The sequence below is a fragment of the Globicephala melas genome, chromosome X, assembly GCF_963455315.2.
Source record: "Globicephala melas chromosome X, mGloMel1.2, whole genome shotgun sequence".
Taxonomy (NCBI): Eukaryota; Metazoa; Chordata; class Mammalia; order Artiodactyla; family Delphinidae; genus Globicephala; species Globicephala melas.
In genome coordinates this window covers 23,218,503-23,235,221 of record NC_083335.1, presented here as the reverse complement: position 1 = coordinate 23,235,221, position 16,719 = coordinate 23,218,503, and the positions used below count along the sequence as shown (strand labels likewise).

General features: G+C 40.0%; 1 protein-coding gene across 2 annotated transcripts in view; it reads right to left on the bottom strand.

Moving 5' to 3' along the window:
• TENM1 (teneurin transmembrane protein 1) overlaps positions 1–16,719 on the bottom strand; it is an 806,315-nt gene that overhangs the window by 136,539 nt on the left and 653,057 nt on the right. For both annotated transcript variants that reach the window (XM_060293028.1, XM_070044740.1), the window contains 2 exons: positions 15,803–16,064; positions 7,129–7,396 (listed from right to left, as the gene is read on the bottom strand). In XM_060293028.1, coding sequence (XP_060149011.1) covers positions 7,129–7,396; positions 15,803–16,064 — 530 coding nt within the window. The remainder of the gene's footprint in view (positions 1–7,128; positions 7,397–15,802; positions 16,065–16,719) is intronic.

Genomic DNA, 16,719 nt, shown 5'->3' with positions numbered 1-16,719 from the left:
TACCAGAGTGTCAATCAAGGGTCATTTAAAAACCCTGGTAAGCTCTAGGTACTCTTCGGAGGGCCAATCTCACATTTTATCAGAAATATTAAAATGGATACAACCCACAACCCATATCCAACATTGAACACATTTTACGTGTAAGTGTGAAAATTGAGTTGGAGTTGACAAGCTGACATAATGCTCCATTTTGCAGACATTTATTTAAACAATTTATTCATGTTGATTCCTGGTTTTCTTTGCACATTTTGGTGCCAATAAATTTATTTTTCAGGTTGTGAAGATTTTTGTAGGTCCTTGAAAAACTCATATCCTTGGTGCTGTGCCTATAAAGCTGAATGGATAAAACAGCCCTGCTCTCAGTTAATGATTACGAATTCATGAGTGGAGAGAAATGATGAAAGATTATTATCTCTGCTAGCTTCTTTGACAGAAAGCCACTGGGGCGTTGAATTGGGTACTCAGTAAAGTGGGTTGGTCCCTTTAGTGAAGACAGGCAGCAGTAAAAAGGCATGCAGAGCTCAGGACTGGGAGACCTGAGTTTGAATCCCTGCTCTGGAACGGTCTTTCGGCAAGTCACTTGTTGTTTCTGAACCTCAGTTTCCCGCTCTGTAACATGAAGATCATATTCATTGTGCCATACCTATCAGGCAGGAATGTTATAAGGATTAAAATGAGAAAATGTATGTGAAAGAACTTTGTAAATTGCGAAGCACTACCCATTTATTATCGAAATATTCAGTGGATGCTATTTTTGTGGCTGCCCAGCCTGCTTAGGTTTTACTGAAGGGAAATTTATGAACACTAAAGCATCATTCTTGGGGATGTTTTGTGTGCACAAAGCAAACTTAGCTTAGCACCTATTACCATTAATGTTCCCCTGTTTCTCTCTAACACAATTTAGACAGACTCCGTTGCGTCGTGAACCTTTAGGAAGTCTAGTTCTCCCTGAAACACCACTCCTTCTTGCCAAACTACTGTACTAAATAATTATGCAGTTGTTGTTGCCAATAACCTTGAAGAAAAATAGAATTGTTTATAGCAGTGCTACTAAAGGCGGATGGCTGATTTCCTGCACTTCCAGGACTCCAAACCACTGCAGTTTAATTTAATTTAAATGAAGACCAGGCAGAATGCATTATTATATATTGATAAGGTATGCGGACACAGGCGGACATAGGGAATTATTTTGACAAAATTCATATAATGGATGCAGATCAGAGCCCCTGAACAAGCCAGTTTGTCAAATTAAATAAGCCGTCTCTAGAATTTTAACAGCACTGTGAACTTAAAAATGATTTTTTTTTACACTGTTTTGCAAGCAGCAGAGTTGGGAAAGAAACTAAATAATATACAGTGATTTCCAGACATCACACCTTATTTAGAGCCAGAGAATAAAGCACTAAGGGCAAATTAGTTCAAATGCTCACATGGAGTTTTTAGCAGGGGAGTCTTGTCTGTGTATCAGACACCAAAATCTTTAAGCCGGATGAACTAGTGATTGTGGTTTTTGTATTGCAACCCCGAGGGAGATTTTACTCTTCTTCCACTTGATCAATATTGTACTTGGATTAATCAATCTTATCAGCTGCCATTGATACTTCTCCAAGGAATTAGTTCACACAACCTCTGTTGGTAATTTATTCACTCTGGTATTATCCCTCTAGTTGCAAAATCTGTGTCACTGTAAAAACTGGTGGGATACCCTAGGATCTCAAGTACTCCTTTTCTCATTTTGCCTGTCTCTCAACAATCTGTTCTTCTTTTGTGACACTCTAGGCCTTAGAGATCACACCAATCTCCCACAGCTGAGCCATGGGGGAAACAAGAGTCCCACATTTCACACTAAGTGGGCATTTCAACTTAGATATTCACCATCATTTCCAATTCAGCTTGTTTAAATCTGATCTCTTTCTCTATCACCCAGAAACAGGTGGGAGAGGTTCATATTTAACTGGCATGGGAAGGAAGAAGAGTGGGAGACCTTTCAAGCCATAGTTTTAATCAAAATCCTAGCTATAACTGGGACTGTAAGGATAGTGGTCAAGGTTTGTTTCCTATTGCTGTTGTAACAAATTATGACGAATTTAAAGGCTTCAAGCAAGACAGATTTATCATCTTATAGATAAGGAGGTCAGAAGTCTGAAAAGGGTCTCACTGAGCTAAAATCAAGGGGTCAGTGGGCTGAGTTCCTTCTGGAGGCTCCAAGGCTCCATTTCCTTGCCGTTTCCAGCTTCTAGAGGCCATCCACATTCCTTGGTCCTTGGCTCCCTTCTTTTATCCTCAAAGCCAGCAAAACTGCATCTTGCTGTGCCTTTCTTCTATAGTTATATTATCCTCTAACTCTGACCTACCCTCTGCCTCCCTCTTCCACTTTTAAGGACCCTTGTGATGACAGTGGGCCCACCCGGACAATCCAGGATAATCATTCCATCTCAAGGTCAGCTGATTGGCATCCCTAACCCCATTTGTAACCTTAATTATCTTTTGCCATGTAACATAATATATTTCCATCTTTGGGAGGTGGTGGCTATTATTTTTCCTACCAAAAGCCTATACTAGGATTTCTGAATTTGAAGCAAACCTGAGAAGTGTCATATATAGCACCATTGTTAATATCTGGTGCAAAATTTAGTCTGTTTCTTCTAACATCAGTTAAGTGATTAAAAAATATGGCTAGGAGTACAACTAAATGTTTGCTTCTTTGTTTAGATTCAATCGTATCTATTAAGGTGTGAATTCAATGGTAACATACTTGATCTCTTTGTCTCCATCCATTTATCACCTGAACTATTTATTGTCTGTTATGTTCTTAAGGCACTCACAATCCATCTTCAGAGAAGTGGATTGTCCATCTTCATTCTACCACACATCCTAATGCTTTACCACTGTCAAGAAAATTCCCTTAGTCTCCGTGGAGATGGAAATGGAGACTAGGTAGTAAATAAAATCCCTTTAACCATGATTAAGTTATCAGGAACACTTCCTACAAGGTAAATAATCCATATTCCATCTTAGGTACCACACCTGAAATTATTTTGGCTGTTTTCCTTGGGATCCTTGCCAATTTCCTTTCTCTACTCTAAAAAAAAATGTCCCTTAAGTATACATAAAACACCACGAGGAACATTTTTTCCCTCTCCCTTGGACACTTCTGAGTGGGTCAATTGTCTCTTGCTTTTATTACTGTTACTAGCCTTAAAAGGGAACCAACAATATATATTTCAGCATTTTAATTAAGGCCATGTTTATAGTCAGAATGCTGGAGCAAGTTTTGACCAGGAACTTAACTGTAGAAATAGGAAGTAAAACAACATCCATAGGCAAACAATACGGATGAAGCCTTCATCACTGGCGTGTATACTAGAACATCTTTGTTTTTCTTTGTGTTTTAGTTGTTTATTCAATCATCCATGGATATATCAGAAACTAAGTCATTAAGAGTGCTTAACTACAACAAGGAGGAAAATTCTAGAATCTTCAGCACTGGGAGTATTTAAAAGGAAGATGTATAACACATTTTTATGCATAAAGTGAGGTTGATAAAATAGTGCAGTCACTGTGGAAAAGAGTTTGGCCACTCTTCAACATGTCAAACAACTACCATATGACCTACAGTTCTACTCCTAGGTATATCCCCCAAAGAATTGAAAACAGGTATTCAAACAAATACTTGTATGCAAATGTTAATAGAAGCATTATTCACAATAGCCAAAAAGTGGAAACAACCCATAAGTCCACCAGTTCATGAATGGATAAATGAAACGTGGTATATCTGTGCAACGGAATATTATTCAGTCATAAAAAGGAATGAAGGACTGACACCTGCTATGACATGGATGAACTTTGGAAACATTATGTTAACTGAAAGAAGTCAGATACAAAAGACCACATATTATATGATTGCATTTGTTTGAAATATCCAGAAAAGGTAAATCCACAGAGACTGAAAGGAGATTGGTGGTTGCCAGGGCCTGGAGGGGAGGGAGGAGTGACTAGTGACTGCTAGTGTCTATAGGGCTACTTTGTGGGGTGATGAAAATGTTCTGGAATTAGATGTTGGTGATGGTTGTACAACACTGTGATAATACTAAAACCCACTGAATGGTACATTTTAAATGGGTGAACTTTATGGTATGTGAATTATATCTCAATAAAGCTTTTACTTTTTTAAAAAAGTCAGGCTGAGTTGCATTTATGTGAACCCTAGCAAGAAATGACTGCTAGACACTGTCTTGGTCAGCTCTTCATCAGAGTACTGGGTAAGTTGCTAAGTGTCACAACTTAAGAAAAAAGTAAAAAAATAAAAACAAAAAACCCCCCAAATCTCACAACTTGGCAAGGGTTCTGAGCAAAGCCATAAAGAATTGGAAAACAAAGCCCTATGGAGAAAAGTTAGAGGGATTTTAGATTATTCTAGTGAAGCAAAGGCTTTAGGATAATATCCTGGAGAGGGGAATATGAGGCTTTGAGGAGGCATCAGCCAGGCTGTGATATTTGACTCCCAGCAGGAGTCAGATATCACACTCAGAAGTGTTCACAGTAAAGAGCTGTATGAAGGGACTATTTAAAGAAGCATGAGCAGGGTGAAGGGAATCAACAAGGGTCGTGACCCACCCAGGGACTGGCAACATTGGGAAGCTGTCTGGGCTTGCAGAGAGGGGTAAGGGGAGGGAGTGATACAGGAGACCAGAGAGAGCCTGGGGATTTGGAGGAGGGGCTACTCAACAGGAGCTCCCATCTTCCAGTGTAGTCACTGCCAGAACTGCAGTGAAGCAGGGAGAGGGATAAATACCCTGACCTCTCTCTCCTTCCACCCTGCTGTCTCCTGATGGTGCCATCCATTGACCAAATCAAGAGGGAAGCCAGAGAGCAAAGGAGTCCAGGCAATGTGGTCCACAGAAGCCAGTCTTTCAAAGCACAGAGACGGTCACAGAAGAGACTGTGTGTGCGTGTGCGTGTGTGTGTGTGTCTGCGTGTGTGTGTGTGTCTGGGAGGGCAAATGGAGAATAATTAACACAGTACCTACCTGTTAAGCCCACAGCTCCCTTATTAGAGAAGCTGAGGCAACAAACACCTGCATAGGCGCCATGCTTTATACCTTGTGATTCCAATATGCTGACCATACCAGCAACCAGCACTCACTCACCTCATTTAATCCTCATAGCATAATAATAATAGCAGGTGTGGTACCATAGCATAATAATAATCCTCATAGCATAATAATAATAATCCTCATAGCATAATCCTCATAGCATAATAATCCTCATAGCATTTAATCCTCATAGCATAACCTGTAACATTCTCTTTATGATAGATGGAAAAACTGTGGCATTTGGAGATTAAGTAATTTACCCAGTGTTGCACAGCTGCTAGTAAGTAGAGAAGGGATGATGTGAACTCAGGGAGGGAGTCTGGCTCCAGAGTTATTCTCTTCATCACTACACTCACTGGACTAGGGATTGGGCAGGACTCCACAGGCTGGCCAGCGACCTCATTGATAGTTAGCCTAACGGTAGAGCTCTGCCTTCGGATGTTCTCTACTGCATGGTGATTGGCTGACAAAACCCAATATTGTAAGAGAGATCTGAATGCAAAATACAGAGCAAGACACCAGATCATGGAGTTGGTAAGAGCTGAGAGAAAAAGGGGTAGTTAGTACCACAGGAGAAGTAATGAGCTCCACCATCACTATGGCTGGGTCACCATGGTGGGAAGCAGTGGACTCTTGCTGCAGAGGGGACAACTAGAGCTGTTGCTCAGCTGATAGAGCAGATGCTGATCTTCTAGGACTACAGTGTATCCCAAGCCAGGCTGCAATTTGATGAGGCCCACCTTTGAGGCTGCTGATGCCTTTTCTTGTTCTTTCCTTACTTTCCCCTGTGTCGTTACAATAATTCCTCACTAACTGAGGCAATCTGAACCACTCCATGGTCCTTGCATTCTAATAAAGCCCAACAGAGATGAGTTGATTATTTAAATATATGAGGGTCTCTTGGGCAAAGAAGAGTCACCAGTCTTTTTTTTTTTCCCCCTCCCTATGCTTCCCTCTGGAAAGAAAGAGAGGAAATCGACACACTAAGAAATATAGGTCAGTTATATGCGAATTATACCATGATAGACACTTCCAAGGGAGAATATGAAAAGATCTCCTCTGGAGAACTTTAAAAATAGTCTTCTCATCTGTCCAAGGGTGGTTTCCATGAGCTACTGCCTGAAGGCACAAGAGTCAATGGCTCCCAACCGTGGTTCCGAAGACCTGTCAGGTCTCTTAGGAAGTTTTCACTGTCTTCTACAGACTGAGAGAAATAAAGACATTGGTGTCTCTCTGCCTATCTGTCTGTCTCTCTGAGCATCAGTATTAGATTGCTTACTACCATTTCTTAAGACAGACTATTCCTTTTTTTGATGCTAAGGTATTCCTCCTTGATGAAATTATGGTACTGGTAGGCAATAGTAGATTGTAGGGGCTTTTTTTTTTCCTTTAAAAAATATTCTTACTTGGCAAAATAAAAAGTTGGCAAATCTGTCTCAGTCTCATTTTAAAAAAATGCCGTTTGTCTAAAGGAATTAAATATCTGAAGATCACAGACCCCCAAGGACCTCTTAAGGTCCCCGCTATTTGTAAGATTCTAGGTTTTAAAGTCAAAAGGACTAGGAAGGCAGGATGACTTTTTATTTAACCTACCACAGTAACAAGTTAATGGAGTCTAACTATACTAGACATAAAAAATAGTACGTGGAGATGCCTGTAAGTTAAAATTTTGTATTTTCTAAGTGGAAATGACAGTCTAAATGTCAAATATGAAAGCATGACCTGAAGAACGCCACACCAAAGGTCACAGTTAGAAGTCAACACTCAGCTCTGGAGACAGTTACAAGTCAGATATTGTGTGATTCCACTGGTATGCAGCCATCATGAAAGAGGAACTAAAATCGTTTTGAAGCAAAAATGTGTCAAAAGGGAACTCTAAACAGGCCCAAAGGGAGTGTTTAAATGAAAAAGTGCCTTAGATCCCTCAAATAGAAGAAAACCCATAATTATTCCAAATACAAATTAATATGCAGCTAGTACTTTCTGTTTTGTGAACACAACACTGCTATTTACACAGAATTATTTCAACATACCCAAAGCCTCTGCCAGGCCCCAAACCTTCTGTCCATAGATGTCGGTCTTGTTCCAAGCAAATGTGTAGACAAGATTAATTGCAGCGGGAAACCACTTCTGTGTGAGTCGCCCTTCCACAGCTACTGTGAGGTGTACTTTTATCATCCCCACGGGAATGGTTGAATGTGTTAAAAGGATCCGAAGCAGGGTTTTATACCCGGGGGTGCGGCTGCTTAGGTAACTCAGCCTCACAAAGCTGGAAGGAATGGGGATCTCCTCCTGTACAACCTGAAAGAAAAAAAGTCACATTGGCTCTTATCAGCAGTCACAGGTAGGCAAGGATACTGCATGCTTTTGTCTTAGAAACATGCCAGAGGAGAGAGCTTAAAGGGATTATGGATGTCAAGGCATTTGGTCTAGAATCTTTGTGAGGCTACATGACGACCATAGGTTTCGAATTTTGCACCAAATCTGCATGCGGACAAGACGTTTAGCCTATCCTGAGGGTTGCTCTCCTTTTTTTCCTGCCAGGAGAGACTGTGAAAATAACAATTTTGGTTTTTCAACAATGTTCCAAAAATTGCTTTGTAGGAGTTGGAGAAGATCACACTGCTGAATGTCAAGGATTTCAGTGCTATGGGTTCCATCAAAGGTTTTTTCTCATATATTCAGACACAAAAGCTTGTTCGATGTGTTAAGTTATATATCACAAACCACGGTTGTAGCTCTTATTCAGGTTAGGCTCTCTAAGAGGAAGGACTCTGGAAGCAGGCCCAGCAAGTGATATTTTATGACAGAGATTATGGTGTCCCTAGAACTAATCTTTCCTGATGCCATCAAACTTGCCTTCTTTGGAGCTTTGCAATGACCCCGAGGGCCAACTTTTAAATCAAATTTTGCTTGCATATTTCTCTGTGTTTGGATGTATCAATAGCTAGCAACAAGTTTTTCCAAGCTGGCACCTGTGACTGAGAAGCAAATAACTCCCATTAACTCCTCTGCAAATCTTTTACAAACGTTGGTCCCAGAGTGAAAATAACTCTTGGCTTCCTTAATTAATTACTATTACTTATTTGTTTATTAGCATGGATGGAGTTAACCAAAGGGGTCACTAAAACTACATCTTGTATTCTGTGACTTTCAACTTTCCAAATACAGCTGAAGAAAGAGCCCATCCTATTTAACACATTTAAGGGGACATGGATAGTGTGGATATTTTTGTGCCCTTATTCACTTTTATCTTAGAACCTTGTCCCTTCTTCCTTTTCCAAACTGGTGCACATAGTAGAACTTATTGTTAAACATACTCTATCTCATATAGTCCAGGATTTCTAGTCATTCTTTTCTTTCTGAGGGCACAAATCCCTTTTGTCTATTCTTTGCCCAGTTTTTCTTCCTTTACATTAGCTATTTGTGTGTGTGTGTGTGTTACGCGGGACTCTCACTGTTGTGGCCTCTCCCGTTGCGAAGCACAGGCTCTGGATGCGCAGGCTCAGTGGCCGTGGCTCACGGGCCCAGCCGCTCCGCGGCATGTGGGATCCTCCCGGACCGGGGCACGAACCCGTGTCCCCTGCATCGGCAGGCGGACTCTCAACCACTGCGCCACCAGGGAAGCCCTACATTAGCTATTTGATACCAAAGCTGTCCACTGGCTCTATCTTCTTAGATGCTGGCAGAAGTACAATAGTGAAGGATAGCATGACACTCACCACTGTGGTATTTCATTTCCCTAAGGAATCATGCAATCCTAGAGCAGTTTGAAAACTTGTACTGAAAGAGACCCATGCTTCCTAATATCTGTGAAAGGATTGGTGTACCCGCCCAAGGTACTCATTAAATACTATCTAGTTTTTTCTTCCTTTCTTCAGGAAAACAATAGAAAAGACAGGAGTGGCAACTCTCCAGACTCCTTTTTGTGGAGGGTACTATTTTTTGTGAGCCTTTCTCAAGTGGTCCTCTGGGCAGTGCTAACAGCTGGTGGGGATGTTGTGATGGAAGAAAAAACCAATTCAATCTTTGACTGTTCATTTACCTCTTCTTGAGTATACTTGAATCCTGGATCTGTCTGATTTATGAGTCCATTTTTGTGGACATTAAACTATCATTAAAATATTAAAATTAAAGTACCATTAAAATGTTTCTATAACATAGTGAGAAAATTGTACTATGGATATCTGAATGACTTAGAATTGAAATGAAAATACTGAATGATCAATAAAGAAAAATCCTCAGGCTGCCACTTCTGGGCTGCGCCCTAGCCCAGCAGCTCAGGCATGGTTGTACCCTCATGGATGGTGGAGGTGGCAGCGAGCTAGAGCCCGCTTTGCAGTGCGTGGCCACGTAGAGGCTGGGCGAGCCCGGGCACTGGGACCCGGCCCAGGCTCGGCGAGCAGCTCTGTGCGTGGCGGGGGTCATGGTATACTGAAAAAGCACTCAATCAAGAGAAATCTCGGGGGAGCTGGAAACTATCAAGTTACTGAGGCCACACAGGGGTCTGAAAAGATAGTTTTACAGGAGGAGCTTCAAGATGCTGGAAGAGTAAGACGTGGAGATCACCTTCCTCACCACAAATACATCAGAAATACATCTACATGTGGAACAACTCCTACAGAACACCTACTGAACACTGGCAGAAGACCTCAGACCTCTCAAAAGGCAAGAAACTCCCCATGTACCTGGGCAGGGCAAAAGAAAACAGAAAAAACAGAGACAAAAGAATAGGGACGGGACCTGCACCAGAGGGAGGGAGCTGTGAAGGAGGAAAGGTTTCCACACACTAGGAAGCCCCTTCGTGGGCGGAGACTGCGGGTGGCAGAGGGGGAAGCTTCCGGTTCACGGAGGAGAGCACAGCAACAGGGGTGCGGAGGGCAAAGCGGTGAGATTGCCAAACAGAGGATCGGTGCCGACTGGCACTCACCAGCCCGAGAGGATTGTCTGCTCACCCGCCAGGGCGGGCGGGGCTGGGAGCTGAGGCTCGGGCTTCGGATGGCTAGCCGGGAGGGAGTCCAGGAAAAAGTCTGGATCTGCCGAAGAGGCAAGAGACTTTTTCTTGCCTCTTTGTTTCTGGTGCGTGAGGAGAGGGGATTAAGGAACTGCTTAAAAAGAATTCAGAATAATGATAGTAAAGATGATCCAAAATCTTGGAAATAGAATGGAGAAAATACAAGAAACGTTTAACAAGGACTTAGAAGAACTAAAAAGCGAACAAACAATGATGAACAACAAAATAAATGAAATAAAAAATCCTCTAGAAGGGATCAAAAGCAGAATAACTGAGGCAGAAGAACGGAGAAGTGACCTGGAAGATAAAATAGTGGAAATAACTACTGCAGAGCAGAATAAAGAAAAAAGTATGAAAAGAATTGAGGACAGTCTCAGAGACCTCTGGGACAACAATAAATGCACCAACATTCAAATTATAGGCGCCCCAGAAGAAGAAGAGAAAAAGAAAGGGACTGAGAAAATATCTGAAGAGATTATAGTTGAAAACTTCCCTAATATGGGAAAAGAAATATTTAATCAAGGCCAGGAAGCACAGAGAGTCCCATACAGGAGAAATCCAAGGAGAAACACACCAAGACACATACTAATCAAACTATCAAAAATTAAATAAAAAGAAAAAATTTTAAAAGCAGCAAGGGAAAAACGACAAATAACACACAAGGGAATCCCCATAAGGTTAACAGCTGATCCTTCAGAAGAAACTCTGCAAGCCAGAAAGGAGAGGCAGGACATATTTAAAGTGATGAAGGAGAAAAACCTACAACCAAGATTACCCAACAAGGATCTCATTCAGATTTGACAGAGAAATTAAAATCTTTACAGACAAGCAAAAGCTAAGAGAATTCAGCACCACCAAACCAGCTTTACAACAAATGCTAAAGGAACTTCTCAAGGCAGGAAACACAAGAGAATGAAAAAACCTATAATAACAAACCCAAAACAATTAAGAAAATGGTAATAGGAACATACATATCGATAATTACCTTCAATGTAAATGGATTAAATGCTCCAACCAAAACACATGAACTGACTGAATGGATACAAAAACAAGACCTGTATATATGCTGTCTACAAGAGCCCCACTTCAGACCTAGGGACACATACAGACTGAAAGTAAGGGCATGGAAAAAGATCTTCCATGCAAATGGAAATCAAAAGAAAGCTGGAGTAGCAATTCTCATATCAGACAAAATAGACTTTAACATAAAGACGATTACAAGAGACAAAGAAGGACACTACATAATGATCAAGGGATCAATCCAAGAAGAAGATATAACAATTGTAAATATTTATGCACCCAACATAGGAGCACCTCAATACATAAGGCAAATACTAACAGCCATAAAATGGGAAATCGACAGTAACACAGTCATAGTAAGGGACTTTAACACCCCACTTTCACCAATGGACAGATCATCCAAAATGAAAATAAATAAGGAATCACAAGCTTCAAATGATACATTAAACAAGATGGACTTAATTTATAGGACATTCCATCCGAAAACAACAGAATACACTTTCTTCTCATGTGCTCATGGAACATTCTCCAGGATACATCACATCTTGGGTCACAAATCAAGCCTCTGTAAATTTAAGAAAACTGAAATCATATCAAGTACCTTTTCTGACCAATTACAGGAAAAAAATCTGTGAAAAATACAAACACATGGAGGCTAAACAATACACTACTTAATAACCAAGAGATCACTGAAGAAATCAAAGAGGAAATCAAAATATACCTAGAAACAAATGACAATGAAAACACGATGACCCCAAACCTATGGGATGCAGCAAAAGCAGTTCTAAGAGGGAAGTTTATAGCAATACAATCGTACCTTAAGAAACAAGAAACACCTCAAATAAATAACCTAATCTTACACCTAAAGCAATTAGAGAAATAAGAACAAAAAATACCCAAAGTTCGCAGAAGGAAAGAAATCATAAAGATCAGATCAGAAATAAATGAAAAAGGAATGAAGGAAATGATAGCAAAGATCAATAAAACTAAAAGCTGGTTCTTTGAGAAGATAAACAAAATTGATAAACCATTAGCCAGACTCATCAAGAAAAAAAGGAAGAAGACTCAAATCAACAGAATTAGAAATGAAAAAGGAGAAGTAACAACTGACACTGCAGAAATACAAAGGATCATGAGAGATTACTGCAAGCAACTATATGTCAATAAAATAGACAACCTGGAAGAAATGGACAAATTCTTAGAAATGCACAACCTTCCAAGACTGAACCAGGAAGAAACAAAATATGAACAGACCAATCACAAGCACTGAAATTGAAACTGTGATTAAAAATCTTCCAACAAACAAAAGCCCAGGACCAGATGGCTTCACAGGCGAATTCTATCAAACATTTAGAGAAGAGCTAACACCTATCCTTCTCAAACTCTTCCAAAATATAGCAGAGTGAGAAACAGTCCCAAACTCATTCTATGAGGCCACCATCACCCCGATAGCAGAACCAGACAAAGATGTCACAAAGAAAGAAAACTACAGGCCAGTATCACTGATGAACATAGATGCAAAAATCCTCAACAAAATACTAGCAAACAGAATCCAACAGCACATTAAAAGGATCATACACTATGATCAAGTGGGGTTTATCCCAGGAATGCAAGGATTCCTCAATATACGCAAATCAATCAACGTGATACACCATATTAACAAACTGAAGGAGACAAACCATATGATCATCTCAATAGATGCAGAGAAAGCTTTCGACAAAATTCCACACCCATTTATGATAAAAACCCTCCAGAAAGTAGGCATAGAGGGAACTTTCCTCAACATGATAAAGGTCATATATGACAAACCCACAGCCTACATTGTCCTCAATGGTGAAAAACAGAAACCATTTCCACTAAGATCAGGAACAAGACAAGGTTGCCCACTCTCACCACTATTGTTCAACATAGTTTTGGAAGTTTTAGCCACAGCAATCAGAGAAGAAAAAGAAATAAAAGGAATCCAAATCGGAAAAGAAGAAGTAAAGCTGTCACTGTTTGCAGATGACACGATACTATACATAGAGAATCCTAAAGATGCTACCAGAAAACTACTAGAGCTAATCAATGAATTCGGTAAAGTAGCAGGATACAAAATTAATGCACAGAAACCTCTTGCATTCCTATAGACTAATGATGAGCAATCTGAAAGTGAAATTAAGAAAACACTCCCATTTACCATTACAACAAAAAGAATAAAATATCTAGGAATAAACCTACCTAAGGAGACAAAAGACCTGTATGCAGAAAACTATAAGATACTGATTAAAGAAATTAAAGATGATACAAATAGATGGAGAGATATACCATGTTCTTGGATTGGAAGAATTAACAATGTGAAAATGACTATAGTACTGAAAGCAATCTACAGATTCAATGCAATCCCTATCAAACAACCACTGGCGTTTTTCACAGAACTAAAACAAAATATTTCACAATTCGTATGGAAACACAAAAGACCCTGAATTGCCAAAGCAATCTTGGGAACAAAAAATGGAGCTGGAGGAATCAGGCTCCCTGACTTCAGACTATACTACAAAGCTCCAGTAATCAAGACAGTATGGTACTGGCACAAAAACAGAAATATAGATCTATGGAACAGGATAGAAAGCCCAGAGATAAACCCACGCACATATAGTCACCTTATCTTTGATAAAAGAGGCAAGAATAGACAGTGGAGAAAAGACAGCCTCTTCAATAAGTGATGCTGGGAAAACTGGACAGCTACATGTAAAAGAATGAAATTAGAACACTCCCCAACATCATACACAAAAATAAACTCAAAATAGATTAAAGACCTAAAGGTAAGGCCAGACATTATCAAATTCTTAGAGGAAAACATAGGCAGAACATTCTATCACATAAATCACAGCAAGATCCTTTATGACCCACCTCCTAGACAAATGGAAATAAAAACAAAAATAGACAAATGGGACCTAATGCAACTTAAAAGCTTTTGCACAGCAAAGGATACCATAAACAAGACCAAAAGACAACCCTCAGAATGGGAGAAAATATTTGCCAATGAAGCAACTGACAAAGGATTAATGTCCAAAATTTACAAGCAGCTCATGGAGCTCAATATCAAAAATAAAAAAAAAAAACCATCCAAAAATGGGCAGAAGACCTAAATAGACATTCCTCCAAAGAAGATATACAGATTGCCAACAAACACATGAAAGAATGCTCAACATCATTTATCATTAGAGAAAAGCAAATCAAATCTACAATGAGGTATCATCTCACAGCAGTCAAAATGGCCATCATCAAAAAATCTACAAACAATAAATACTGGAGAGGTTGTGGAGAAAAGGGAACCCTCTTGCACTGTTGGTGGGAATGAACATTGATACAGCCAGTATGGAGAACAGTATGGAGGTTCCTTAAAAAACTAAAAATAGAACCAGCATACGACCCAGCAATCCCACTACTGGGCATATACACCGAGAAAACCATAATTCATAAAGAGTCATGTACCAAAATGTTCATTGCAGCTCTATTTACAATAGCCAGGACATGGAAGCAACCTAAGTGTCCATCAACAGATGAATGGATAAAGAAGATATGGCACATATATACAATAGAATATTACTCAGCCATAAAAAGAAACGGATTTGAGTTATTTGTAGTGAGGTGGGTCGACCTAGAGTCTGTCATACAGAGTAAAGTACGTCAGAAAGAGAAAAACAAATACCATATGCTAACACATATATATGGAATCTAAAAAAAAAAAAAAAAAAGGTCATGAAGAACCTAGGGGCAAGATGGGAATAAAGACAGACCTATTAGAGAATGGCCTTGAGGATACGGGGAGGGGGAAGGGTAAGCTAGGACAAAGTGAGAGAGTGGCATGGACATATATACACTACGAAATGTAAAATAGATAGCTAGTGGGAAGCAGCTGCATAGCACAGGGAGATCAGCTTGGTGCTTTGTGACCACCTAGAGGGGTGGGATAGGGAGGGTGGGAGGGAGGGAGATGCAAGAGGGAAGAGATATGGGAACATATGTATATGTACAACTGATTCACTTTGTTATAAAGCAGAAACTAACACGCCATTGTAAAGCAATTATACTCCAATAAAGATGTTAAGAAAAAAAGAAAAATGCTCAGGAATCCTAATATATGAAGTTTCAAAAATGTCTTCCTCTGACTATAAAGCTTGAACACTTAGAAAGCAGTTTTAGAGAAAATGCATAGGCTTGACAACTACCTTTACTAAACACAGCTAAACAAGAGGAGTTGTCATGACTTCTAAGAACAATGACAGCGGACGCAATTTAGACAGTGGGAGAAAACTAGATTTCTTAAGGAGCTTTAATTTCAGAGCCACAAATGGTCCCACCTCATTGATTATACTGTTATCACTATTGAGCCAGCAAGCTCTGTTCTTTTGAACACAGTGTTCATCAGGTCAAGGTTTGGGGTCTAATCCTCATGACAGCTAGTTCATCTTGCTTTGTTCCATGGCCAGAGATAGCACCTTATAACCCCGGCCAATCACCTTGCAAATGTGTGCCAGAGAGATTACATTTGAAGGCTTCTCTTGGAAAATGAAGGGCAGCACATTTTAGGGCTGGCAGGAGTACCAGGAAAAGGAATCTAGCCATTATACACTGTTGAGCACGCCATGGATACTATGATTTTATACTTTCAAGGTCAATGTACCCACCTGCAGCTCAGGAACAATAGTTCCCCTCTCTGGACAGGACCCTCCAAATGATGTGAGTGGTGAAGGAAGCACAATAGGGTTTGGGCTGATAAAGTTGGAGATATCGCAGGATGGTGGGTCTGATACAACTCTCTGCATGGTCACTTTCTCCACCACAATAAACTGATTCCAAGGTAACCAGAGCGTCCTCTTCTCAGGTAGAAAAGGTGACCGATCAAAGATTAAGACGACAGAGATACCACCGACAGCTACGAGGTCAAAGCTGAGAAGGAAAAACAGAAGATAGTTTCAACCAAATGAACAACTAAAATAAAGTTAAAGTTTAAAAAACAGGTAATTTCAGTGCTCTTTCCTTCTTTTGGGATGCAACTATATCCATTTGTATTCTCTATTTTATTCCTTCTATTCCATCTAACTAAATATTCATTCCATGGAGTGTTCTTTTCACTATCCAGTAGACTTGGTGAGAAAAAATTCCACATCACCAGTTGATATTCACCTAGGATTTATAAATCAATTTTAATGCTTTCTTAAACAAAATCACTGCATGTATTTCTGCAAAGCCAAATCTGACATCACTGCTCCTCCCTGTGCTAGAGAGAACTGAAAGATGGCCATTGAACATTAAGCAACATCTGTAATATGCCGCATTATTCATCTTAAAAAAATTCCTATAATGTAACTCAATAAAAGTAAGGAGCCAAAAGGTTAAATACCTTGTTCACAGTCACAAACATAGTGTCAGAAACCTGATGGTGACTTTGAGATGGCATTTGGAGAGAGATACCAGCTGAGGAAATTTGTTCAGTGAAATTTTCTTGAACAATACCATGCTTGAACCCTCCATATCTGGCTGCCCCCTTTGGCGCCTGATTCTACTTGAACTCTAGATTTAGGATTTCTGGTTCGCTCTAGAA